This window comes from Ammospiza caudacuta, chromosome 1, assembly GCF_027887145.1.
Source record: "Ammospiza caudacuta isolate bAmmCau1 chromosome 1, bAmmCau1.pri, whole genome shotgun sequence".
NCBI lineage: Eukaryota > Metazoa > Chordata > Aves > Passeriformes > Passerellidae > Ammospiza > Ammospiza caudacuta.
The window spans coordinates 16,504,003-16,530,696 of record NC_080593.1 but is presented as its reverse complement, the minus strand read 5'-3'; the positions used below and the strand labels follow the sequence as shown (position 1 = coordinate 16,530,696).

The 26,694-nt window shown below is 37.0% G+C and overlaps 1 protein-coding gene across 3 annotated transcripts in view; it reads left to right on the top strand.

Annotated features, from left to right (window-relative positions):
- The window catches only part of WAC (WW domain containing adaptor with coiled-coil), a 52,398-nt gene that overhangs the window by 1,627 nt on the left and 24,077 nt on the right, over positions 1 to 26,694 (top strand). For all 3 annotated transcript variants that reach the window (XM_058819393.1, XM_058819233.1, XM_058819314.1), the window contains exons 3-7: positions 377 to 572; positions 18,352 to 18,458; positions 19,204 to 19,319; positions 19,882 to 19,994; positions 21,431 to 21,739. In XM_058819393.1, coding sequence (XP_058675376.1) covers positions 377 to 572; positions 18,352 to 18,458; positions 19,204 to 19,319; positions 19,882 to 19,994; positions 21,431 to 21,739 — 841 coding nt within the window. The remainder of the gene's footprint in view (positions 1 to 376; positions 573 to 18,351; positions 18,459 to 19,203; positions 19,320 to 19,881; positions 19,995 to 21,430; positions 21,740 to 26,694) is intronic.

The window sequence follows — 26,694 nt, the reverse complement described above, 5'->3', positions numbered from 1 at the left end:
GTCTACACTGATTCAGTGTAACTCTAAGTTTGTTTTCCTAATAACTAGTGGAGACTAGTTCTTCTCCCAAAAGTGTGGAAGAACTGGCCCATTTACTGCTGAAAGTGTGTAGTCCATCAGTGAAAAGATAGAGAAACTAGGTTCTTCTTAACAGCAAGTGTTGCATTGGATGTAACAGTGGGAGAAATTGGTTTAAGTTCTAATTACAGAACTTGTTGCTTTAATGTAGGTAATTAAAATTAAGGAGACTAACGGTGATTTTTTTTAAATAGGAAATGAAAATTAATTAAGTTTTAAAAGTACTTTTGGAAGAGAAGAAAAAAACCGAAAATTTCATATCTAATGTCAGTGCCTGTTTCGTTGTGATGTGTTTCAGGCTCTTAAGTACTCATCCAAGAGTCACCCCAGTGGTGGTGATCACCGTCATGACAAGATGCGAGACACCACAGATCCCTCACCACCAAACAAAATGCTGCGGCGCTCGGACAGCCCTGAAAACAAATACGGTGACAGCACAGGGCACAGTAAAGCAAAAAGTGTGCATACTCACAGAGTTAGAGAGAGGGATGGTGGTAAGTTATCTTAACAAACTTTTACTTAAGCAATCACTAATTTCTCATTAAAATTAGCCAGTATCACTCAGGTGATGTCTTATACTAAATGTGCTTTGTACTCAGCAAGGGTGACTGCAGTGAACCCAAAATGGGAATTTATTTGGCAGCAATCATTGAGGCATTGTAACACCTCTTAATTTCCTGATTTTACAGATATGGTAGTTTTCCTTACAGCCCCAAAGATTAAATAAACCTTTTTTTTTATTATTTAACTAGTATGTCTCATTGATTTAGACATACTGCAACATTTGATAACATGAAATAGTTTTCTGAATTTTTCATTAGCAATAAATATTTGCCGTTTTGCATTCTTTTTAATAACTTTGTGTATTATGGTGCTGTACTGTGTAGGTTACATGCTCCATAGACTAAATCCCATCAGAAATGAAAAAATCTTCTTTGTATTTAGCTGCTATGTGTAACTCTTGTTAGATGATCAAGGGTAGCACATACTACAGCCTTTCTTGACAGGAGCTTGAAGAACTGTGTTCACAGTCAAGTCAGCCTCCTGTGTTTTTGCAGGTTTATAAACAGTAGTAATATCCCCAGTATTTTAACTGATCTTATTTTGTATCCCTGCTTCCTAGGAAAAGAGTAGGATTTTCCAGGTAATAAACAGTGTTAGGTAACAAACAGCCAGAGTTTAGAAAATTGCAGTTGCTGTCCGAAATTGGAAAAATTCTTTTGTTTTGTTGATTGGTCTTTGTGTCAAGGTACAAGGTGAAGTATTCAAGTAGAGAATTTGGAGCTTTAAATCAGTGCTTCTTTGTTCTGTATAAAGCTAACAAATTCTGATGTACATACACATTTATTGCTGCACTACTTTTACTTGATATAATAGTTACAGTAAAATAAAGGAAATAGCTTTCAAGTACCTTTTTAGGACATACTAGTTTAACACTACAAATGTGTTCATAGGTACCCAATTATTCTTATAAATCCTATTTGTTTTTCCTTCTTTGACTTAATGCTGAGGCTCTGTAGACCACTGTTAATGTCATGGAAGTGTGTAGATGCATTATAAGAACATGCCTCTTTTGTTAATACACTGATTTTCATTGTACCTGATAATAACTGAAAGTGTAGTAATCTCAGAATTAAATGCATGTGCAATGCCCATATGCTGCTATTCTGTGCTACTTTACAGGATACAGAGGTGTCCTCTTTTATTTTCTGTTCACCTGTCCAAAAATTAGTCCCACATTCTCTTGCAATTCTACTTAGTTTTGCTACAGTCAGTAATTTTTTCTGCTTGAACAGAGCTGCATTTAGTGGAATCATGCATATATGAAAACATCTGGAGGATGAGGCTCTATATGGGGAGTGCTTCTGCTTATTTGTGTGTTGGAAGTGTGGCAAGATAGGAGAGAGATTCTGAAGTCCAGATGGATTTAATACCTGGGGCATGGTCTGAAGCATGTATGCATGCAGTCAGGATGAAGGAAAAATGAAATATTTGTAGTTTTGTGAATGAAAGGAAAACCATCCCCCTGTACCCTCTCCTAGTTGTTAAGACAGTGGAAAGTTTCATTTATTCTGATCTGAAAGCAGGTGTTTTCACATCATGTGTTAACAGACTGGAAGAAGGAAGTAGTCTTCAACAGTCTAAGGGAAATTACTAATTTTAAAAGTTTAACATTTGTACTGTTTAATGTAAATAAGTGATTTTTTTGTGTGTGTGTCATTAGTAAGGTTAGTTTGGCCACAGTTTCACCTCTGTAAAATGTAGTCAAAACAACCAAAATTATGTTAAATCCTGTGTGCTGTATGTAGTAAACCAAAGCTGAGCAGATGTGGGCAGAAGGGTATTAATTTTTCTTTGATATACTGAATATTTCTGTCAGTATAAATTGAAGGTAGGTGTTAAAATATAGGTGAAATGCTGTAGTGTAATGAGCATTTGCATTACTAATAGGCAAAAGACATAATAAAATATTTTACCATTTTCTGTATTGAATTACTCTGAAGGGTTGCTATTGCTGTAGTATTCCCTTAGTTTTGCAATTAGAGACATACGGTGGAAAAAAGAAAAACATTACAAAAGTGCTAACATTTTTCATCTAAGCCTTTACAGGACTGAGAACTACTAATTTGCTGTGATACTACTGTAAATGCCTGTCTTGTTCTCTTTTTGCATTCTTCATGGAGGAAGGAAGAAGCTGAGTGGTTTTTATTTTTTGTAATTGCTGTGCATTATTTTAAAATTGGTGCTGCTCAGTGTGAAACTAATACAGGTGTTACTGCCTTCCTGTGATCTAGCTGAACTTAGCGAATCTCATTGAAACATCTCTAGTATTTATTTTCCTAAACTGAATTAAAGTCCCATACAAACAATATCTTCTTCTCTCACACCTTAGGAAACAAAATATGACATAAATTTAGAATATTACTACTGAACATAAAGCAAATTTAACTTGATCTCTCCCTCTCAACTCAGTGTTTGGAAAGAACTCCTATACATCTCTTAGTAATTTTAGCTCTGAAGAGAAACAGGAAGATTCAGTGGTGTAGCACACTGATTCAGTCATGACTGGTTCATGCAGAATGTCATTTAAATGTCATTTCAAGATTTAAGTGTATGCATTTAAAATATAAGCAGGAATTGACTGAAAATTAATTAGTCAAAAATGGTAGAACCACCTGCTATTAATATCTTTAGTATGTGTATAAAGGTATTTTTTGTAACAGCTTATTTTTGTAATATTCATGGCAGAATCTTCTGTAGAATTGTAATCCACGGGGAGAAATTCAATTAAGGTTTTACAACGTGTTATGGGTAAGCCCTCCATACTGATCCAGTGCAAACAAAGCATTTTCAGAACTGCTTACTGCATGGTTTCTGTGGAAAGGGACTGTGTACAGAGACACTTGTTCTCCGGAGAGAGACCTCCAAGTTTACCTTGGACTCAACACCGTGGTGTAATTGCAAGTTTTTGTCACATTTTGGTTTCCTAAGAGCACTTGTACTTGCAGCATATCAAAAAAGTGCCTTAACTTTGGTCTTGCTTTCAGGTCCCTGTGCATGGGGGCATTGTCTCTGTATGCAAGTGTTCAAAACATAATGAACAGCTTCCCCCCCTCAGTGCATCTCTTATTTATAGGTCAGCTGCTATAGGCAAGTGTGGGGTTTGAAGAGATTAGGGGGTTTTATGAGACCAGCTCAAGTGTGAAGTTTCTTAACAGTAACAAATAGGGACTCAAAGCCAGCATTGTTTATGGGGAATAGAACTATAAAGGGCCTTGTAGATGTGGAAAAATGTTTCCATTAAAGAAAAAGGGAAATACAAAGATTTGAGGACTCTGATGCTTGAGGATGGAAGGCTGTTGTAGGTCTTTTAAAATGCATGAATGATGAGATACTGGTGTCCAGGAAAGAAAATAAAGAGGCCAGATAAGTAGGGTAACTTTGGGAATAATGAGAGGGAGATAACATAGCTATAAATAGATACAATTTAAAAGTAAAAATGCTGGATGCAACCCTTGTTATAAAAAGGGCAGAGGGTGTTTCTGCTTAACTGTATGGAGCAGAATGACCCACAGTAAGATACTCAGTAGAACTTTATACAAACAAGGTTTGATCACTTGAGCCACCTGTACTCAATTGTTTGTTACTGTGAAGAAAATACTGCATGTTTCACTACATTTGCATTTAAGAGACTTTGAAACTTTGCTTCATACCATGGTCTTACTGAATTGCTTAAAATAACAACTGAAGAGTGTAAATGTACATAGCATAAAATCTGCTGAATTGTGTGCTGTTGTGCAGTGCAGGCTCTTTTAATGAAATTTGACTGTAGCTTGTGGAATTTAAATTCCAAAGTATAATTGAAGCATTGTGACTGTTTCTTTTGCACGTGAGTTGTTGTTTTTTTTTTTAATTGGCAATTAAGATCATTTGTCAGTGAGCACTGTTACTGACTAATACAGTTCTAAGATTAAAAATCTTACTGCTGTTAGAGGCTGAATGAAATATTTTAAACAATGAGTTCCTATTTTTATCAAAGTGGTGGTGGGAGCTTCTGTCATTCTTTGTTGACTTGCTTTGTTTCCACTGGTTGCTGAAGGAGTTGAGAGTCCTCATAGCAAGGGGATAGCAAACAGCCCTGAACGGAGAGCTGTGTTAGGTTCCTGTGTTGGCAGCCCTGGCAGCAAATGGGAACTGCTGATTAAATTAGTGTGAGCATTGGCCAGGGAAACAAACAATGAATGGGGTGTTAGGGCAGCCACAAGAGAATGGAAGATGCTCGGGCCATGGGCTTTGTAGAGAGGAAATTGCAGGGTGGGTGGAAAGAGGCAAGTCTGAGAGTGATGGAACACAGTGAAGGGTTCAGGGGGAAGCTGGAGTGGATTCCATCTGTAGTTACTATTAACTGCTGTTATTCATTACTATGAAAACCATTTTTTCATGATAAGTGTATGGTCAAAGCTGGGATGAGAAAAGTCTGATCACAAAGGAGAGTGAGTTCTTCATGAAACTGCTTTGAATATCCCCTAATATCCAAGTGTAGATTTAGTGATTGACTTCACTGTTCCTTGAATGTTGGCTTTAAAGGAGGAATGGGTTGGCTGGTTTGTTTTCTAAGAAAAATAGAATTGCTTCGAGGATCATTCACCTTTTAGAAGTTTTTCTTTGGGTTAAAAAAAAATTAAATTGGAAGAGTAAGTTTCTCTTTTCTGATATTTATAAAAGCTTTCTTTTAATTTTTATTAGTTCTACTGCCTTCAGAATGGGTTTTAATTTTAAGTTTGCTTTCAAATTTAGAACTTTTAGATAGAAAGTAGCTTTCCATTTACTCAGTGGATTTGACAATACTTCTGAGGTGAGTTTTTGTGGGATCAGATGTATAAACAACAGATGTGTTACTCTGTTGTGAGGATCTCTAGTAGAAAAGAAATTGAAAAATATGTGCTCATAGAATCACAGTCAAAGATCTGACTTGTGTTTATACTTTTTAAATCTAGAGGTTTAGAATGTTAATATTGAAAATTGCTTTTGAAAAGTACCTGCAAAGCTTGCTTTTAACTAGCATAGAATGGAAGATGAACCCCCCTAATTTTATATTATTGATGTTAGGTAAGAATTGTGATATTAATATGGTGGTATTAAATGCTAAGTCTTTATTCATGTGGGTGGATGGAATCCTCTGTTTCTCTTAATGAAGTTCAAGTGTCTGGTGTAGGTTGCTAGAGTAAAGATGTATTAGTGTGAGACTTGATCTGAAATGGAGGCTACATCAAATGTTAATAAGCAGAGCTATTTGTTTGTTACCTGTTGATGCAGCTGCTTCCCAACCTCTTGCTATTAGGAATTTTCACTTACTGTTTTTACATTCTTTTATATGTGAGAGTATAGAACTCAGATGTGTAAATAGCTGCTCTGAAGGTTTCCATTTATCATTGTTCTGTTTAAGCAAATATATCTCTTAGTTTTTAGAATTCATTGGATTGTAAATGTATTATGTTCAAGTCAGTCTGCCTGCTAGACCTGGCAAGCTTTTGTACATAAGCAGATTTTAAGTTTTGGAAAAGAGAAGATAACTGACAATATACAGGATTTGGTGAATTTGGGTGGTTTTGGTATGTGAGCTAGTCAGAAGGGAATGATTTTTACTTAGCATCATGCTTTAATATATGCTTCTTCCCTCTGACCTTATAGAAATGGAATATACAGTTTGCTAAACTTCTACTTTTGGGTTGCTTTTCTGAAGATGAAAAGAAGTCATGAAAACTTTTCATTTCTGATGAGCTGCCTGCTACTTACTAGGCCATAGTCAAGATACCAGTTTGTAAATTGTGTAGCATTTTGCTCTGCATTCCCCAATGGCCCCTGATTAGAATTGTTCCTTAACCATGTTTTGGGACATGGCTGCTTTCTAAGAGAAACACTGTTTATTGACAGCTTAAATTTGTTTTCCTGGCCATTTCTACCTATTCAGTGTGAAGTGTCCAGTAAGGCAAGTATCACTGAATCTGTGCAGAACTTGGAAGAGAGTGCTCTGCCTCTGCTTTGGCTGAGAGGGGAGGTGATGCCGTAGTAAGTTCTCTGTGAATAATAGTGATTTAATGGCACCCAGCTTAGAGTGGTAACTGCATTTGTTTACAAAGTCAGGCTTTTATGCAATTTCATGGGTATTTTCAGGGAAAACCCTCTTGCTATACAGGGAGATCATTCCCTGTGTAGCTCTTCAGTAGGGATTCTCTGCCTTTTTCTCCCTACTTTCAAGCTTGTGAAGCAAGCTGCGTGTTCTAAGGCACAAATTGTACTGCCTGCTACCTGGAAGTGACTGATGGAATACTGTTCAAGGATAATGACAGAGTGGGTCAGATTGGAAGGGGCCACAGGGGTCCAAACTCCCTGCTGAAGCAGGGTCATCCTAGAACACATGGCACAGGATTGTGTCCAGGTGGTTCCTGAATCTCTCCAGTGATGGAGACTCCACAACCACCCTGGGCAACCATCTCCAGTGCTTGGTCACTCAGGCAGTAAAGAAGTTCTTCCTCATATTCAGGTGGAACTTCCTGCACCACAGTTTGTGCCCATTGCTTCTTGACCTGTTGTTTGACACTGCTGAGAAGAGCTGGGATCCATCCTCTGACACCCTCTATTCAGATACTTGTAGGCAGTGATGAGGGTCCCCCTTGGTGTGTCCAGTTGGAAAGTCTGTTCTTCAGGTCACTGAAAAGGGAGATAAATTTTGAGCAGATGACTGACTCTTTTTACCAGGTTGAAATTAATGAAAAATAAGGCCTAGAGACCTCTGATTAGGCTCTGTAGTACTTTGGAATAATCACCTGTTCCTTAATGTGGCTGTTGTTACAAAGGAGAGATGCAAAGGAACAGTCTGTCAGAGTTTCTGTTGCCATGTTAAAACATAACTTGTTTTGTTTCTACAGCCGAGGTATGATAAAAAAATTATAATACCCTCCTTTTGTCATCACTCAAAAAAAAAGATGTAAAACAGCTTTGAAGTGCTTCATGGCAAGGAAAAGGCAGCCAGAAATATGAACAGTGTGCTAATTGAGCTAAATTCCTTGTCTTTGAGGGGCAGCAGCAGGAATCTTCAAAACTTCTTTTTTTGGTCTAAACTTTTATCATTACTTTTCTGATACCTGTCAATATAATTTCTGTGACCTGCTATGTGTATTTACTAATGTCAGGCTTTCTGAAAATACTTTTACGAAGCAGATTTATATTTCACAGAGTAGTTCCTCTGCAGTGGTTTCCCAGATTTCTTAAATATTGTGCTTTTTTATGTTTTCCTCATTGTTTTTCTACATTTGTTTCTGAGTTTGCTGGAGCAGCAGAGTTAGCAAATGTCTATCAGTTAGCAAATGTCTATCAGTAGCAAAAACAGAGAAAGGAAATTATGTTCTGTCCTGCTCATCTCACTTTTATGTTTCAAACATACCTATTCACTCCATATGTGGAAAAACCCACAAAGAATGTTTTTTTATTAAGATATATAATAAATAATTCACATTTGTGCATAAATGCCACAGTACAAGTTAGGTAATATGCTCTACCTAATTTTTTTTTTCTGCTGTGTTTATTTCACATAATTATGTTCTTCTGGATGGTGTTTTCATGCCAGCTGTGCCCCTTGAATAACATAGGGAGGAGTTTAGAGCTCATCTAGTTAAGTTGTTTGAGTAGATTCCTCAGACACCTGCTGCTGACAGATTAACACAGACTTCATTTTAAAAACTGTTCATTTGAAAGAATGCTGTTTTTGCTTACTTTACAAGAAATAATATGATCCTCTTCAAATTTAAGTAGTATAAAGTTCACCTCATACTGCCTAGACATTGTCAATAATAATGATTGCAGTTTTTGTCTAGTCCTTTTGAGAGTGTTTACTTAACTAGAGAAATAAAATTAGACACTTAGGCAATCAAATAATTGTAAAATAGATTTTGAGTTTGTAAACATAACTACAGCTTTTGTGAAGAGGATTTTTTATAGTAAGGTAGTTCCAGGAAAGACCAGTTGAATTTGATGTATTTAAGAATTACTTAATGGGAAGAGGGATGAATTGTATTGTCACCTATTGTGCTGTAGATGCTTGAAAGCCCTGTTGCACAATATCTTTGTTAAGCTGAGCTAAGCTTTGTTAAGCTGAGCTGGGCCAGCCTAAAATAAAGCTGTGAATCTGTTTTTTTTTAAAACCACACCACTATATATATTAATTCTTAGGTCAATCCTTGCTTGCCATCTTTGCTTCCTCCCAGAGCTGTGGGCCAGCATTCCTTTATTAGTGAAGAATTTCTGTGTGACAGAAAGTAATAAAGTAATTTGACTTGCCTTTTTTTTTTTATTTTAGTATTACCAGCATCTCTCAAAAACAATTCCCAGCTGAAAATTAAATAGGCATGAAATTAAAATTATGCTTGTTGCGTATCTGTACTCTAATAAATACACATGGCATAGTATGTCCAAAACAGCAAATGTATTTTTTCTAAACCTAATAATGTCTCAAGTTATATAAAAATGTAGTGACCAATTGCTGCTTTTAATACTAAATATTTTCAAGTTAGGTTTCTCATTTGTGGTGAAGAAATAACATGACCAGGAAAAAAGGAATAATCTTTCTGAAAACAGAAGTATTCCACAATTCTTTATAGTCAGATCAGTCAATATCTAAATTTTAGGTGAAATAAGGCTTTCTCTGTTTTACTGACACATGGACATAGCTATAGTCTTAGAAGAAAAAGTTCTCTTCAAATAGCAAATATTAGTAGCGCTCAAGGAATTGAAGTATTGAAGGGGATGTTGGTTCTTCTATTGTGTTTGATGTATCTTAAGAATTTGAGATAATCTGACCTACAGTTACTATTTTTAAGACACATTTAAGAAGGTCAATATATGGTGCCTTTTTTTCCTTGCCTTATTTTAATGTGGTTAGACATTGTTTCTGCCACAGCTTTCTGATTAAGGATATATAAGTGTGCTATGTGCGACAATCCTTTTTGCAGGATTGCAGTAATGTTTTGTAACAGAGACTCCCTTTTTTTAGTATTTCTACAACACCATGTACTTATTGAATTGCTGTCAATAGTGTATGCTCAGCTGAGATGGAGGAAACTTGAGATGGGATGAGGTTCACAAGTATTTGTCATTGTGTGTCACTACCTATGTGTATAAAAACTTCTGGTTTCACCTTCCTTATTCTAAGCCTAGTAATGGAAACATTCAGTGCAGGTTCATTTGTAAGTAATATTGCATTCACAGGGTCTTCTGTTTGAACTTTCTTGTCCTCAAGACACTATCCTCAAAACATCAAAAGAAATTTGACAGTTGCTAAATAACCTGGCCTTGTTTTTAGTTAACATTATTTTTGCTCAGGGGATTTTGTTAGGGAGATTGTTGTCATATCTTAGTTAATTGTTTGGAGCTTCTGAGTGGGTGTGTTAATTTGGTGCTGGAGACACAGAGAAAAAGGGGAAATAGTCTCAGAGCTGTGTTTGGGCAACTGCTTTTTTTTTGCTTTATAAGCAGAAATTGTTTTGCATGACCCCTGATTTTAATCAGACTACAGTTCATGATGACTGGGTTATGGTGTGTCAGTCTTTCACAGTCCTACTCTGCTGGTGTAGTCTAAAAATACTGAAATACACAGTTTTTGTGAAGTGTCTGCATTTGAGAAACTCCCATCTGAGTTGTGTTGATAAATATCAGCGGTTCTTCCAATGTTTTGTGTTCTTTAGGAAGCTCCTTGAATGAAAAGTAAAATTTATAATGCTTGCCCCCCTCCCCCTCCTGCAATGTTAAAGGAATTGTTATTCACTTCAGTATCCCTTGGGCCTAATTTTCATGAAGCATTTGAGTATGTGTCTGTTGCCCCAGATGACTAATGTATTTTTTTTTAAATGTCTTGTCTAGTTTTTCTTGGCTTTTGAGGGGAAAAAACTTCTAAATTTGGAACTATCTACTGACAATTAATGTGAATCAAGAATACAGTCTCAGTCTTCTGCTTAATTTTAGTTGATGAGTTTTGTGGACATGTTGCTGGAGGTTGGAGAGTGTGTTGTGGTGCTGTTAGACTTCCATCACTGAGCTTGACTCTCAGTGCTGTATTACAGTGTGCTCATGGCAGGCTCATTTGGGTTTTGTGGTGTTGCTGAGCAGCTCTTTGAAGGGGGAAGTTCTGTCTGTTGTCCATTTGCTGAGCTGATCCATATGGAGTTCAGATAACATGGTTATTAGTTTGTGGTAAGGATCCTAGCTGTCAGTTTAACACATCTGGTTTTGCATATAATAATTAAAAAGCCTCTGTATGAACTGTTAGTTGAGGTTGAAAGAAGCTCTCTTGGGCAGTCTCTGACGCTGTATTAGGGATGGAAATGTTTTGGGAGCCACAGTCCAGAGCAAAGCAGAGTTTGGCTTTATTCTCAACATGCCTCCTTTCTTTTTAGAGCAATGTCCCACTCCTTGTACAAATACAGTCATTAATTAGTGTTGCAGTTCAAACTTCAAACTGGCATTAGTGATATTGAACAAGGATTTTGGTTTTTTATTAAACATACTGAAATCTTCTGGTGTCATGAGCCAGAGAGTTGGGAATATGACTGTTGCTGAAATTCATGGTACTCACTCACATTTTCCATGGGTGAAGCTGCTTAAGCTGCTTTTTTCAAGTCAATTCATCTCAAATGAAGTGAGTGTCTTAGTAGATCAGCAGTGTTGAGGATGCTGCTAGCATTTTTTATTTTATTAGGTGACCTGAATATAAAGTTCCCTATAGGGAGGAAAACACAAATGTTAATCTGAAGAACTTGTCTACCCATAGTTTTTAATTCCACATAAATCCACTTTGCGCATTATAATTTTAGTAACATTTAAGTCTTACCAGAAATGTTTAGAAGCTGGTTGGAATTTGCCTTAATTATTGAGAAACAGGCAAATTCTCTCAAGTGATACTGTTTACCCCACTTCAAAGTAAAGAATAAACATCTTTATGGGTGATGGTAAAATTATTTATCCAGTCTTTGTTTATTGTTATTTCAGTAGTTGAGATATGAAGGAAACTGTCGTATACTGATTTTCTTTGAAGAAGAAAATCAGTAGGAATTATGTCTGGAGTGTGCTTAAAATCCATTTTTCATCCCTTAGGCTTTTTTCAACTCTATAATTTGTGACGTTTGAGTATTGGATCATACAGAAACTCACTGCATTCAGTGGACCTTGTTAATGAACCTGATAATTTTCAAAGTTGTGTCTTAAGTTGAAAAGTGATTTCTCATTGCTGCTGGGAGGTGTACTGAGGGGAGAAGGAAAACAGCCCCAAAATTATTTAAATATTAAGCTGTAGCTGTAACAAGGAAAGGAGCAAATTATAGGATGGTTGTATAAAAAGAAGTTTATCTGCTCTATCAGTGAGGAGAACCCAAGCTGTTTTACTCATTTAGGCTGAAGTACAACCCTAGGAAAGCAGTTAGCTGCTAGAATAGTAAATCCCTGAATTGTTATTTGAAAACTGAAAGTTTGAGTTTAGTTTAAGGTATTTTATTAACTTTTGCTTTACTTTTTGGTAGGCAGGCATAACTTGGTGTTCTTTCTAGAGCAGTTTGGTCTGTTTGCCCTAAAATTAAAGCTTCAATTTCTGAAATAAATTGAGTATAGCTAATTAAAATAGAAAAGTAAGCAGCAAATAGCAAAATAAAATTTACTGTACATTATGCAATGTGTAAGATTTAACTTTCTTTTTCATTTTAATAATGAGTAATGCCCTTGCATTTGCTGAGTGTTGCATTAGTAAAATGGCTCCTTGACTTTCATTAGTTTACTGATCCTCACTTTTCCTTCTCAAGGTGTCACTTTCTTACTACCATTTTAGAAAAAAAATTCCATTATGAATAAAACTATATGTTTACAGTATCACTTTCATCCACATTTGGTCATTTGTGCCACTCCATGTATGTGTGACTCCTGGTCTGTTTATAGTAATGATTTTGGCTGATGTCTGTGAAATTCTGTGTGAGTGGTAACTTGGGGAAAAAGGAACTTCTTTACGTTGGAATGCTTGCCCTGTGAGTCGGATATTGCAAAACAGCACAGACTTTGCTGTGCTAGATTGGCACTGTGGCAGGACAGAGGGGTAGGGAATGAAATGAGGCTTTGTAAGTTTTTTTGCTCAATAGAGCTACTTCTTGACTGGTATACAACATTTATTTGGGGGGGCGTAATGACTATGTAGTTGGGCAGTACCATGATCAGGCTAGATTTTCTTTCTTTGGCAAAGGATTGCTCATTCAACTAAGTAGGTTATGAATTTCTGGAAAATGTTACTGCACAGTTGGTGTATTCTCTGAGGCCACTGCTCTGCTAGGAAAATTGCAAGTTTTTATGCTTTTGGTTGCATGTGGAAGGCAGCCATGTTTATTTCAATACACTAGGCCACATAAAAATGCAGTGAAGAAAAATTGTTTTGTCTTATTACTTTTACATTTGGCAAATCAAAATGACCATGATAGGCTGTTCTGTTAGTGCTGGCATATTGGGTACTGTGTTCCTATTGTGTTGTTTTATTTCCTCCCATATGCAGTACTTTAGAAAGTGTTCTGCACAAAGATTTGCATTGAAGTAACAAAGCCAGTTAAAATACACTTTAGACATTTTAGTTTTGACTTATCCTAGATAAATTTCTATAATTTTTACCTTTTGAAGAAGTCTACTTAATTAGTTATCCCCATATAATATCACCACCATAAACTAATCTTACTGTCAAGTTTTCTCTGTTAACAACTAATTGGTATCTGTCACTTGGTAGTATTTGTTCTTTTGAGGAGGTTCAGATTCTGATAGTATCTAGTTTAATGAATTTGATTGCATGTTAACTGAAAGGTGGAACATGGAGTCATAGAAAGTACGGATGGAGTTGTCACAAAGGTAATGACCTTCCTTGACCTTCCTTTTCTGCTGCCTGGTGTTTCTTTCCACATGCCCAGTACGTGGGCACAGAAACAGTGACTCTCCTAAAACCCTTCCTGACTCCCAGTTTCCTCTAGAGGGGCTGGAGGAGCAGACCAGCACTGAGTTCTAGCTGGTGAGCACTTGTAAACTTCCTTTATTTTATATCTACACTGGCACTTTTCAGTATGGACAAAATGAGAGTTAGGATATTAACAAGGTATTTTTGTGGCTATAAAGAAAACATAAATGCTCTATCAGCAGTGAACTGTGTAAAGTTAACTGTCGTGTGGTACTACAGTATGTATACTGCAATTCTAATGTCTCTCTGTTCCCACGTGTGCATTTCAGTAGAAGACTTTATGATTCTGATACTGTGTGATGTTATGAACCAAAAAAGAGTTCATTAGGCTGAGATACTTGGATGCCAGAGGATGGTGGGTAATGCACAGTCATGTATTAGATAATTCTAAACAAATGGCAAGAAAATTCATTTTAGGTGCTTTCAGGTGGATGTTGTAATTGCCAGTGTAGGTGTACAGGGTTTGGAGAGGAAGGAGTTTTGGTTGGGTCTTGAGGATGGCAGGGGAGAAGGGAGGGGAAACCAGGTGCTGCTTTATTAGAGATCTTTAGTGAACTCAAATTTTGAACTTCTTATACTTTCGGAATTGAAGTGGTGTTAATGGAGATGCTAATTAACTGTGATAATTGCTAAGGACAGTTGACTGTATTAGAAAATGGAGTATTCTTATTTCAGCCTATGTTAAATCTGTTTTTCAAGTCCAGGATAGTTTTGAGCTTTTGTTGCCGTTCAAAGTGTCTTGGATTCAGCAGTTGGGATATGGAAACAACTTACAATAACATTAAAATGAGTCCCAGTGTAACAGAATCTCAAATCTGCAGTAGGCATTAAGTCAATTTTGAATTGGTTCCCAGACCTTTGCTCTTTGTGCTTTCTGGTGATTTTCATGCATTAGTAAGGAAGATGTGATTTTTGTTGGAAAGGTTAGGAGATAGCTGTGATATTTTAACCTTGACTCTGACTTGCCCTGTGACTTCTTAATCACTAGGGAAGACTTGCTCACACAGTTGCACCACTACAGTTTTATATAACTGTAGGGCTGATGCCCTTGTTGGCCATCTTCCAGTTAGGAGTAGCTCTTTCCAGCTTCAACTGCTTTCAAAATAATGACTAAACTGAGGAAACTCACTATGATTGTGCAGTAAACATTTCCATGGGGAGTTCTGAAACCCAGCTGGAGTATTTATAACATGATACGAATTTCCTTATGGTGCATCAAAGATATAGATCAGCAATTCCTAAATCTGAAAATATGCTAATAAGGAGTGCAAAACCAAGTCTTCATTCCTCTTTCCTGAGGAAAGTGTAGCCAGTAATGAAGGTCTAACTGTAAGAGGAGAAGGTGAGAAGTTGCCATGAGGAGCTGTCTCAAGGGACAGTAGTGTGCTCTCTCCCTTATCAGGCCTGTTTCTGGGGTCTGGACTAGTCTTGGCAATCTTGTTCTCATGATCAGCTTTGCCAGGCATGCAGCTGGGAGATGCAGAGCTGGTGGCAAGTCACAGCCACCTTGCAATTGCTTGGGGTTAGGCTTTGCAAATTATCATTCAAGTGAGGGGAACCTCCCTGTTTTTAGAGGTAGACCTCTGCTTGTGGGTTGCTTTCTGGCCTTTTAAACATCCTCAACAACTTTCCCAGACAACTTGAGCTGGCATTGCTTGGCTGGATTGTCAGATTCCTCGGTGAGAGCTGTGCATGGATTTGACCACATACTAAAACCTTGCTGCCTCAGTATAAAAAGGTAATTTGGTAATATGGTTGTCATGTGTACATACAGTGTTTAAGCCCTTGACTTGTTTGAAGTGCCTAAAATTCTTGTTCCCCAGAGTATCATCTGCTTTGGTCTTGTAAGCTTTTCAACAGCAAACAGCAGTTCAGCTCCTTTTGTATGCTCGTTCCTGAAGTTTGAGTACACATCCAAACATAAAGTGTTATTATGTGTAAAACAGAATGGAGGTCTGGGTGGTGAGCCCACACCTGTAATTACCCTGCACCATCAGCATGCATTTGTGGCCAGCTCTGTAAAGGCCCATGTCACTTGTCCTGGTGACATGAGGCAGTTGCTGTTGCAGCCACGATGAGTTCTTATGCAGCTGAGGCCAGCTGAGGCAGGACAGGGTTCCTGATGGATGGAGCATGTGGGTGGACAGTCTGGGGGAACTGCAGCTCAGGGAGGCCCAGGGGCCCCTCCTGGAGGGGGTAGTGCTGCCTGGTAGTGTTTGCCTATCGGGGCCAGCTGCAGGTGGGTGTGACTTGCTGCAGCTGCTCTGATACTCCTGCAGAGCCCTTGGTGGCTCAGTTCTGGGGCTGGGCACAGCCTGAAATGGGGGCATGCTGCTGAGCTGATACACCATGTGGGGTTTGAAAGTCTGCACAGTGAATTTGAGGGATTTGTTGGTGGGCTGGATAGAATTGGCTTCACAATATTTTATTGATATAATAGGTATGTTGTTGGCTCTTTCTCATGTTTGGGGAAATGCCTGTTAGATTCAGGTGTAAACACACCTGGCGGTGTATTTAGGCCACTACAGTGTTTTAAAATCACCATGTATGTGTTGAGCATGCTGAACAAAATGTAGTGATAATGCAACTGTGGTACAAGATTCTTTATTAATTAATTTACAGGTAAATTAAATTGCATAGGTGCTTTCTGATGTTCTGAAGGGAGTGTTCAAACAAAGCCATCTGGTAAATTTTCATCTCGTTTTTTTCCTTGAAAAAGGGAGATGATTTTACCTCTTAGCAGAAATTAATTAAAATATGTCTGTGTTGAACAACCAGCAAAAACACATGAAAAAAATTTAATGATTTTTACCTCAGTAGAATGGTGTAGTAAATAAATACTAAAAGAATGGCTAATACAAAAATATTAAACAGCTATTTCATTACATGATCAGTGTCTAAAAACATAGAAGTGTTGGTGTAACTGGAGCACAGCCTCATAATTATGTTATACTGCTTATATCTTGGAGGGGAATCAAATGCATCAGTACATGGGGTGTTGTTGTTAGGCATGTGCATCACAAGTGTGTCATGGTTGTAAGTATTGCTTTGACAAGCCTAACTCCCCCATGCTAAGTCATTCTGCGTGGCTCTGAACATACAAGATACTTCTGGTGCAGGATTATGATCTAGCTTTTGAAAAACTGTATTTGAGTATGAGACTTACTCTGTTATCCTTACTTTTTTCCCCTTATATCTTTACAGAGAATAATGTACAGCTTTAGACAACATAATGTAGGGAAAGGTTTTGAGGTAGTGCTGGTTCAGGTTGCAGTCACTCGTGTTTGTGCAAATTGACCTTTAACCTTTGTAGGGTACTAAATAGTTTGGTGGTGGTGTACCTCTTTTTGCTTTTGTGATGGACTGTCTTTCTAACCTGCAGGGTTAAAGGTGGGGAGAAAGAAGTTTAAAATAGCAATTTTGTCACTGCTTGTGTAGTTAGAAGGCTAGGAAGACAGAATTGGCATTATAATGGCTCTCATTTTGCACCATACTGTGTCATTTAGTCGTGTTCTGTCTCTGTAGCTCTCGGAAGACTTGGAAACAATTTTTTTTTATGACTCCATTCACTCCTACCTATCAGTCCTTTACTGTTCTTTACTGTAATTGCCCATAAGATAAAGTCTTTGCCATTTTCAAATCACTTTGACTTCTTATTTACTCTGAATACTAGATTGCTATGCAACTTGTGAAGCTGGTGGTACTTCATGTAGTACCTCTGGGTATTGAGAAACTTCTCAGTAGGGAAAATAAAAGCTGGGAGAGTGTTATATTTGCAATATCTTGGTTTTTCCCTGAAATGTGTAAGAAAATTACTTAGTTTGGTGTGGTTTATGTGAACATTTGGAACTCTTAGAAAATCCCATCAAGAATAATGGAAGAGTTTTTTTCTTGCTTAGAAATCTTAGAGAAATGGGAGGCCTTAAGAGCAGGAAATTTAAAAGAAGGTTGCAGTGTGGAATGAGTATTCTTGTTTAATTGTAGATGGAACTGTTCAGGTGACTTGAGCTTAGGCACAAATACAGATCTAAAAGATATTGAGAATTATCTCCTTTCTCGTTTCAGCTGTTGAAGTGTTTTCACATTGAGGAAAACCAAGTTGCCTTGAAGAGTAGTTGGTAGGGAGGCCAGATGTAGGTGGCCATTTGGGAGGTGCTGCTTTTGGTGTTCTAGATGTCAGTACCTTTATTGCAGAGACAGGTGCTGGAAAATGTAGTCTGCTCAGTATGCATAAACAGAAATAGTAACCTAGAACTAATAACAGGTAGTCTCAAATGAAAACAACAGTTTTAAGAAAACAGCATTGCTTCAGTAAACTTAAAACCTGATTTTATGCATCTAACCATGTAGGCTGTTGATAAGCCTATTTAAATTTTCTGATCTAATGTTGAGGAGAAAATGTCTGTTAATTTTGAATTGGTATGTTAGGACTCTTAAGAGCATCAAAATTATAAAGGCTGTTCGTTTGCTAGTAATGAAATCAAGTTTGAGAGTTAGACCAGTGAAGGGACATACTGCATTACTCTAATTATAAAATCCAAGTGAGTTTTATGCTATGTGAAAAAGAAATGTGCATGTGATCTATTGAAATACTTCTGCATCTGAACTATGGTTCACCTGGCTGTGATCCAGGTTTGGGACAACTTTCCTTCTCCCTTTCCCACTTCTTTGCCCTTCCACCTCCTCAGAATGCAGGTGGTTGATTACTGTGAAATCAGACATGGTGAATAGTCTTTCTTTTCTTTCAGGGACCAGTTACTCTCCACAAGAAAATTCACACAACCACAGTGCTCTTCATAGTTCAAATTCCCATTCTTCTAATCCCAGCAATAATCCAAGCAAAACTTCTGATGCAGTGAGTATCTGTGATTGATTTTTATCAGTGTGTTACCTTCTTCATACACACCATATTTTCATAATTTTGTCTAAGACAGGCAGCATGTACATGTAATTGAGTTTTCCAACATCAGTCTTTATTTTATAAACACTCTGTAAACTCAACCTGCAGTTATGTGTTTTAAAACTATTCTAATTGGTAATCATTAGAGCTTTGATTTGCCTGCTATTCATTTTAAAATATTAGATTGTTTAAATGCCATAGAAACAGAAGTATTTTCCATGAACTTTGTGGTAAACTTAGAGTAGACAGTGTGATTTAACTTATTTGAAATGCATTACATATTGTGAATTTTAGTCACTTCAGTATCAAAATTTTAGTAGTTACAGTGATGGTATTAAAAAATTGCCCAAAACCAAAATTGCTAAATTTGTGATCGGTGGAAAAATGTTGGAAAGATAATAATTCTGAGGATGTTGTAAGGTGAAGGAAACTAATGTTATCAGTATTGACCTTACTGTATCCCACTAAAAGTACTACTAGATTTTGTTAAGGGGTGTGATGGGAATAAACCAGAGGAAACTCTTGGAGAATGCAGCAGGAGCATATTGGTCTTGTGTTCGAGCTGTTGTTTAGGGGTGGTGGAAAGCAGTGATAAGGGTACATAAAAGGTGCCATGTATTTTTTAAAACAGTGAAAGCTATTAAATTTGTATATTAAAATTCTCAAGTAGTCTTTTGTCCAACCCTGTTTTGTTTTAAAGGCTTATGACTCTGCGGATGACTGGTCTGAGCACATCAGCTCTTCAGGCAAAAAGTACTACTACAACTGCCGGACAGAAGTTTCACAGTGGGAGAAACCAAAAGAGTGGCTGGAAAGGTATATGTTTGTATTTGTTTTAATTGTATAAAGAACAAATACTCTTAAGCACATTTCAGAGCACTTGAGCTTATCTAATAGATAACTGCCATAAAAGATTGTGCTCTAAGTCTGCTGTGTTCCTACCCTTACCATGACCTCTGGCACCTCTTTTATCCCTTGACAATCCAGAGCCTGAGAGGGAAGTATGGTTGGTTTGTGTGGAGGTGATTTGTTGGGGGAGTTTTGTTGTTTGGTTGGTTGGTTTGTGTTTTGTTCTGAGCTTTATTTGTTTGTTTTCGTTGGATTTTTGTTTTAGTTTTCTGGGTGAGTGTTGTTTTTAATGTTTTGTTTCAGGGTGGGTTTTTTGGGTGGTTTTTTATTTTGGACAAGATTAGTGAGCTGAACTGGTGTATTGTGGGCTTCAACAAGCACGCATGTGAGGAGGCAGTGGCTGGAGTTTGCTAACCCCACCTGCAGCAGCAAGCTCTTACCAGTTTAATTCATCTCATGTAATTTATGGAAACTGTTTTATTATTAGATAATGTATGTTTTTACCTAACTTTTGTTTTCTTTTCTTCAGAGAGCAGAGACAAAAAGAAGCAAGCAAAATGTCAGTTAACAGTTTTCCAAAAGATAGGGATTACAGAAGAGAGGTGATGCAGGCGACAGCTGCCAGTGGGTTTGCCAGTGGAAGTATGTGGTTTTTTTACAGCAATATATTCTTGCCTTGTTTGCATGACTGTTTTCTTTTCCAAACTTCAAAAACAATGAAAAATCCCTTTCCTTAGCTCTTTTTCTTGCCTTTCCATATATAAAAGCCAAATGGGTAGCACAGTTAACTCTCCCAAATGTGGTTTATTTAAATAACTTCACTAGTGCAACATATGCTTAATGCTTTTCATGGTTCTCCTCTTTTTTGTGGCTTTTACTGTCGAGTTTAATTATCTTCATGGGTAGTTACTTAAGCAAGTTGCATCATCTGTAATTTAGTTGGACTGTTGTGATCATTGAGACCTGCTAATGTCATATTCTGACCTTAAAAATAAAGATTTCACATCTAAAAATAATAACCTAATTCAATGGATTTTGATATCAGGGTTTTCAGAGGTTTGTGTGTGTTATTGAGAGCATATTTTTGCCTCACCAATACTCTTGGCAAAATCTTCCCTGGACTGTAAATTTCTGTAACTTGCAGATTTTTATTCTGATAGCTAGCTTTAATCTCTGTCAGTTTTCTTCTGCTAGATAGCTGTACTGTGAGATCCTGTCTGTATCCTGATGTAGTTTGGATAAATTTGTAGTGTAGTTCTCAGGGTAGTTTAAAAGCAGAAGCCAAAGCATTATTCTTCACCCACGCTCTTGGGATTTGACAAGGTGATGTGTAAAGGGGTATTTTTCTCTGTACACTGAAACTTACTGTGCATGCTAAAATATACTGGATGCTGCAAAAAGATAGTAGTCATGCATAATGCAGTGAGTATTTGTTTTGTGACAGGTGAAAATGTAAGAATCTATAAAAGAATTACTCTCTATTTACTTGGTATGTTCCCTGAGTAGCATATTTTAGTCTATGATCATGTGACCAGTGCAGATGAGTCATTCATTTAATATATATAAATGCCTTGAATTAACTGTAAGTAAGCTTGTTGTAGTACTCAAGTGACATGAAGAGGAATTCTTTGAAGGCTAGAATGTGAAACTAATAAATGATACTTGATGTTCAGGGATTTTAATGTACAAAAGAAAAATGGCATAAATTACCTCTTCACACTAAATACAAGATGGAAATAATAGATCTTGATTTAGATCTTTTTAGGAGACTTCAAAAGTTAACTTGACTGTAACACTCGTTATAAAGCAGCCTTTCATCAAAATACAGTGCTTAACTGGAGCTCTAAATCAAGCAAAGGTCAGAGAAAATGCATTTTGTCAGTGAGTAGAATTAGATCAGCATCAAAAAAAGCAAAATTTACTTGAAGCTTTTTTTAATCATAAATTCAATCAGCTCTAGTTGTTGGTGTGCAGCTGTATTAATCAGTTACTGCAATCTTAGACTAGTTTCTAATTTAATTTTTTGTTGTTGTTGTTTTTGTTTTATTGCAATGTTACTTGGGGAATCCTGAAAAAAGTGGAAGACAAGCATTCCAGTGACACCAGCAGTATGCTCCCACAGAATATTTTATCTCAAACGAGCAGGCACAATGACAGAGACTACAGACTGCCAAGAGCAGAGACTCACAGTAGTTCTACTCCAGTACAGCATCCCATCAAAACAGTGGTTCATCCAACTGCTACCCCAAGCACTGTTCCTCCTAGTCCATTTTCTCTACAATCTGATCACCAGCCAAAGAAATCCTTTGATGCTAATGGAGCATCTACTTTATCAAAACTGTCTACATCCGCATCTTCCATCCCTGCACAGAAAACAGAGAGAAAAGGTATGTCTAATGGAATTCCCTCTAGTATTGAAATGATGCATTGCATTACATTGCTTGTTCAAAGTATGTTAGTACGAGAATTTAATGATTTTTCCTTTTTGATTGTGTGTGCTTTTAGAACCTGATTACTGTTTTGATGTGTTTACTTTCCCCCAAACCCAACTTGCTGTGTCTTATACAACTTCAAATTGACACTGTGATATTTACTATTTATGGACTTATTCTGCAAATTAACATTTCAAATGAATTTTTGTAGAACATATTTTAATTCTTGTTTTCTCTCTTGTTGTTTTGGATCTTTGCCATTTATTTGAGTTGTCATGTAGTTACACAATTTGAAAGTCATTTTGGACCATTATGTTTTATGAACTGCTGTTATTGTTTGGAATGACTGTCAAACCTTTCAATCAGCACAAGCACAGTTCTTACAGAAAGCAAGAGTTTTCTACATTTTTATAGGAGCTAATCTGTTTTGATCTGTATCTTGAGAAATAATTCTAAATCTCACAGTATGTGTTTCTGTTACCTGATAATACCTGGTAGATCCAGTTACGGTCGAGTGAAGATCAGGGCTCCACTGTGCATTGTTTATGACCTCTCAAATCTCTGTCTTTTAGTTAGATTTACTTCATTATTTGGGATGAAGAGCTCAAGAAGATTGTGAGAATGAGATGTGTGTCATTAATGATAGTGGGTTACTTTGGTGTAGTAGAGTTTTCAGAGTGCTACTGTGTAAGAAAATTCTATTTTGAGGGATTTGGGAGGGAGAAAATGATATTTGGTAATCATGTTGTGTTTTAATTTAAAATATTGTGTGCTTAATGTGTAATTGAATTCTCTTTTTTAAAGATGGCTTATTGCCCTGTCCATACTTGCAAGTTGGCCTAGTTAAATAGTTTTAAAAAGAAGGCCAAAACAGACTCTGGTCTGACACTAGTCTTGTGCTCTGTGTTTGCTTTTGACTCTTCCACTTTTGTCTGTTGAAGAGTTCCAACTTCTACACAGACTTAAGAGCAGGTGGCCGCACAAAATATTCAAACAATAGCATACACTGACAAATACTGTAGGGTAATTGTGCATGTAAAGAAATTTTTTAGTTTTTTCTTGACACTTTGTGCATTTTCACTTAACCTGTGTCATTAATACTGACTGTAAACTACAGAGGAACAGGTGATTTTCAGCAAGCCTTTTCCTGTTCAGCACAGTAAAGGACAGAGTAAGGTGTACTAGTTCAAGCATGGTTCTTGTACTGAGTGCAGTGGTTCACAGAATCACAGAATCACAGAAGTTCAAGACTGGAAGAGACCTATAAGATCATCAAGTCCAGTCGATTACCTGCTTCAGTTAAGCCTCCATTTTCTGACTGCAGTTTGATGCACTTGTGCACGTCACAGTGAGAACATCCGTGTCAGGTGTTCTTTCCTTTAGTAGATCTACTTCATTTCTATTTCTATATTTAAAATACACTTAAACTCCCTCTTATTATTACTCAGTTCTGGCATGTTCTTGATTCTCATTTGGTGTGTGATCAGATTTCATACTGGGTATTCTTTTGCTGCTTTACTGCACATCTTCATTAATTGAAGAGATGACTCTTACAGAAATTGAAGGAACTTCCCATCCTGACAACTGCTATAGATGTTGGCAGAGAGTTCAAATATTTCTTACATACAACATTAATTTGAGGACATACAGCTGGTAATAATATTGAAAACAATCCCACAGGACAGTCTTGTAAATCTAGATGTTAGAATCCATGGATGGTTCCATATTAAATAATTTACTGAATTTCTGTATTCTTAGATAGGTATTTTTTTAAATTTTATATGGGTTAAATGAATACATTCTCTGTAATAATCATGCCTCGTTGATCTGTTTCATAGCTTGATTGTGAGCAAATACTGTACTGAGCTTCAGAAAAGGGTCAATTACAGAAAGTTAGTAAATAATTGAAGAATTAGAGTAGGTAAATGCCGGGCTTGAAATTCTTACTGTAGAAAATGTGAGTTTTCACTCATTGCTTTACCTCTTGTAGAAAAACAGAAGACTTCAGTGTGGGTGTTGTCATGATAAAAGCTCATCAAACAGTACATTCAGTTGACTTTCCTTTTTCTGGTGAATGTTGGACTGTCTTTTTAAGAAATTAAACCAGTAAATTTTCCATAGCATTTTACATATCTAAATTTTTAAAAAGGGAAGCAGCAGTGCTTTGGATGATTTACTGTTACTCATTCTCTCAGGTGTGACTCTGAACCTGTAGTACTGGAAGTATGCAGTTTATAAAATATTCTTTGTAGCTGTTATACAAATTGAAAATACAGTAATTATCCTGAGACACTTGGTTCAAACAATCTTCTAAAAGTCTCTGCAGAACTGAAAAATAGTTTAAGATGTTTATGTTTACAGTAGTAAAGCAAATAGCATTTGATCTTCTTTTTCTGTTCACTGACTATGCCATCCCTCTCTCTTTCTAAAAAGTGGTAAAACTATTTTTTTGCCTAAAAAAATAGGTTGGTCCAAATGACTGAATAATATGTGCAGTAGTCCTTCCTTAAATGAATTCTTGCTTCTTGTGAATGTGTTGCTGGCTGCCTTATGCCAGCATATATGTACCACTATTTTAATAGTTCTGATTTCAGTGTGTATTTTTTTAAGCAGTAATAGTTTTGAACAGAAGAACAACAGAAAAACACAAAACCCAACGACAATGCTTTTTTCAGCTGAATCTCTTTTGCTGCAGGGGTATGTTGTAGTCCCACAAGGAGATTGAATAAAATCCCTGGCTGAACTATAGCTCAGCTGTTAGCAGTAGTCCTCTGCCCTCAAGGCTGGCAGTAGTGGAGAGTTCCTGGGGAACTATTTGACCTCTACCCTTTGGTTTGAATGTTCCAGTCAGAATCTGCTGCTTCTGTTTGTGCTCACTGTGAGTGCTTTATGCAGGTAAAGTGTGGGGTTGCTTTTCCTACTTTTTGGCTGCTTTATCTGTAGGGCACATCACATTTTCCTATTTCTAATTCAGAATGAAATGTTGTATTGTCCATATCTTAACAGTGTGTCTGTCTGTAGGATGCTGCTTCTCACACCTTTCCTCCAAGTCCCATCAAGGCAGCACTTCTGTTTCTGGTGCAGCAGTCCTCTAAAACTTTCATGAGAGCACAGCAGGCTGGCCAGTGCAATGCTGGGTGGGCTGTGACTCCAGTGCTTCTTTTCCTTTTCTCACCCTTGTGGTTTTCTTGTAACACTTGCTAGATTTAGTGGTCAGTTATTAACATTGCTTCTGGTATTGTTGCATCTTCTTTGGCTGAGTTTTGCAGTTCCAAGTGTATTACTCAATTCCTGTGTCGGTTAGAAAAAGTTACATGTGAGAATATAAGTTTCTTCCAATACTTTCTACTTGTTTGATGAACATTGCTGTTACATTTATTTTGACAGCAGAGGTAAAATACAGAAAAAAAATCAGTTTTAAGACTGGAGTAATCCAAATGTGAGAAATAGGGATTTTTTTTTTTTGTATTTTAGGTAATTTGAATATTTTTGAGACTCTATTTGCTATTGTTACTATAGTTTCATTTGGCCAAATGTGTTTACAGAATGCATTGCTTTTAAATATTTATGTATTTTGGCTGTGGCTTACAGTCCTTAGTAGATCAGAACTGAACTGTAAAACAGATAAATGTGATGTCAGTGCTCAGAGAGCTTAGTTGGTGGACTGTACACTCCAGGTGCTTCAGCACAGAAAATGTGTTATGATTCTTAACCATGAGCAGAAAATGAAGCAGTTCTGTTAGCTGTTCTGGGTAGTAGTTTTTAATCAGTAAAGCAGAGATGAGGTTTAGAGGGCGACAGGATACAAATTTCTGAGAATTTTGTGATGTAGTTTTTCTCCTACTTAGAACACACTGTGAGAGCACTAGTTCCTAATAGTTGCTAGCAGTGCAAAGATAACAGCTCAAGCTCACAAGAGAGTGAGGTAATATTTTAGTGTTGACTCCAAAGGACTTTGGATGCATTTGTTTTGTTTATATGGGATAAAAATTACATCAGTAGTAAGAGCTATAGGAACACTCAAAGGGTCATTTTAATAATTTAGGAATCATCCAGTCAGCAGTAGTTGGTAATTTCCATGTCATTAAAAGTAAGTCTTTGTTGCTATAAATCAGAGTAAGAACAAGCTAATATATAGCATTAATTTAAAGCTAGTCATGCAGGGAGTGCAAGTATGTTAGCTGTTAGAAAGAGGGCTGTAAAGTCAAGTCCTTTCTTCACAAAAACGTCATTTCCCAGTTTTGTTCTTTTCTCCCCATCCACTTCACTGTCACGCTCATGTGCCTGATGGGCTCTGCACGCCCTGGTCAGGAGGGAGAGTGAGCAAGTTCCAGGTGCTCACAGGGCTCCACAGACACAGCAGAGGTGTGGGACTGGCAGTGTCAAACCTCTGCACTGAAGCAGAGTTGCTGAACAGTCAGAAGGCTTCAATTTCCACCCCCTTGCATTCAAGTCTTGTAGGCTCAGGGTTGCCTTTCATCATGTCAGTCCTGGCAGATCAGCTGTTTGCTTAGGTGCAAAAATTCTTGTCATGATGGGCAGAGATTTGTGATGGCAAGATTCTGTAGTGTGTTTATGTACTGACTCAAACTGAGAAGATAAGGGTGCTTAGAAAAAAAACTGAGGATCATTTAGGCACAACTGCTGAAAATGATCTGTTTTGTGTTTTTTTTTTTTTCTGAAAGAATTGTTAGGCCATTATTTAATAACAATTTAATAACCATTTATTTGGCCATTATTTAATAACCCATTATGGGTTGTTAAAAAATTCCCACTGCTTGGAAGAATCACACAGAATGTTCCCATTGTGACTTGACCTGGTGTTTCTACTTCAGCAAAAACTTTGGCAAACCTCTTCACAAAACTTAAAACAAACTGAGTCTTGTGTCATACAGGTTCTTGTCATGTGA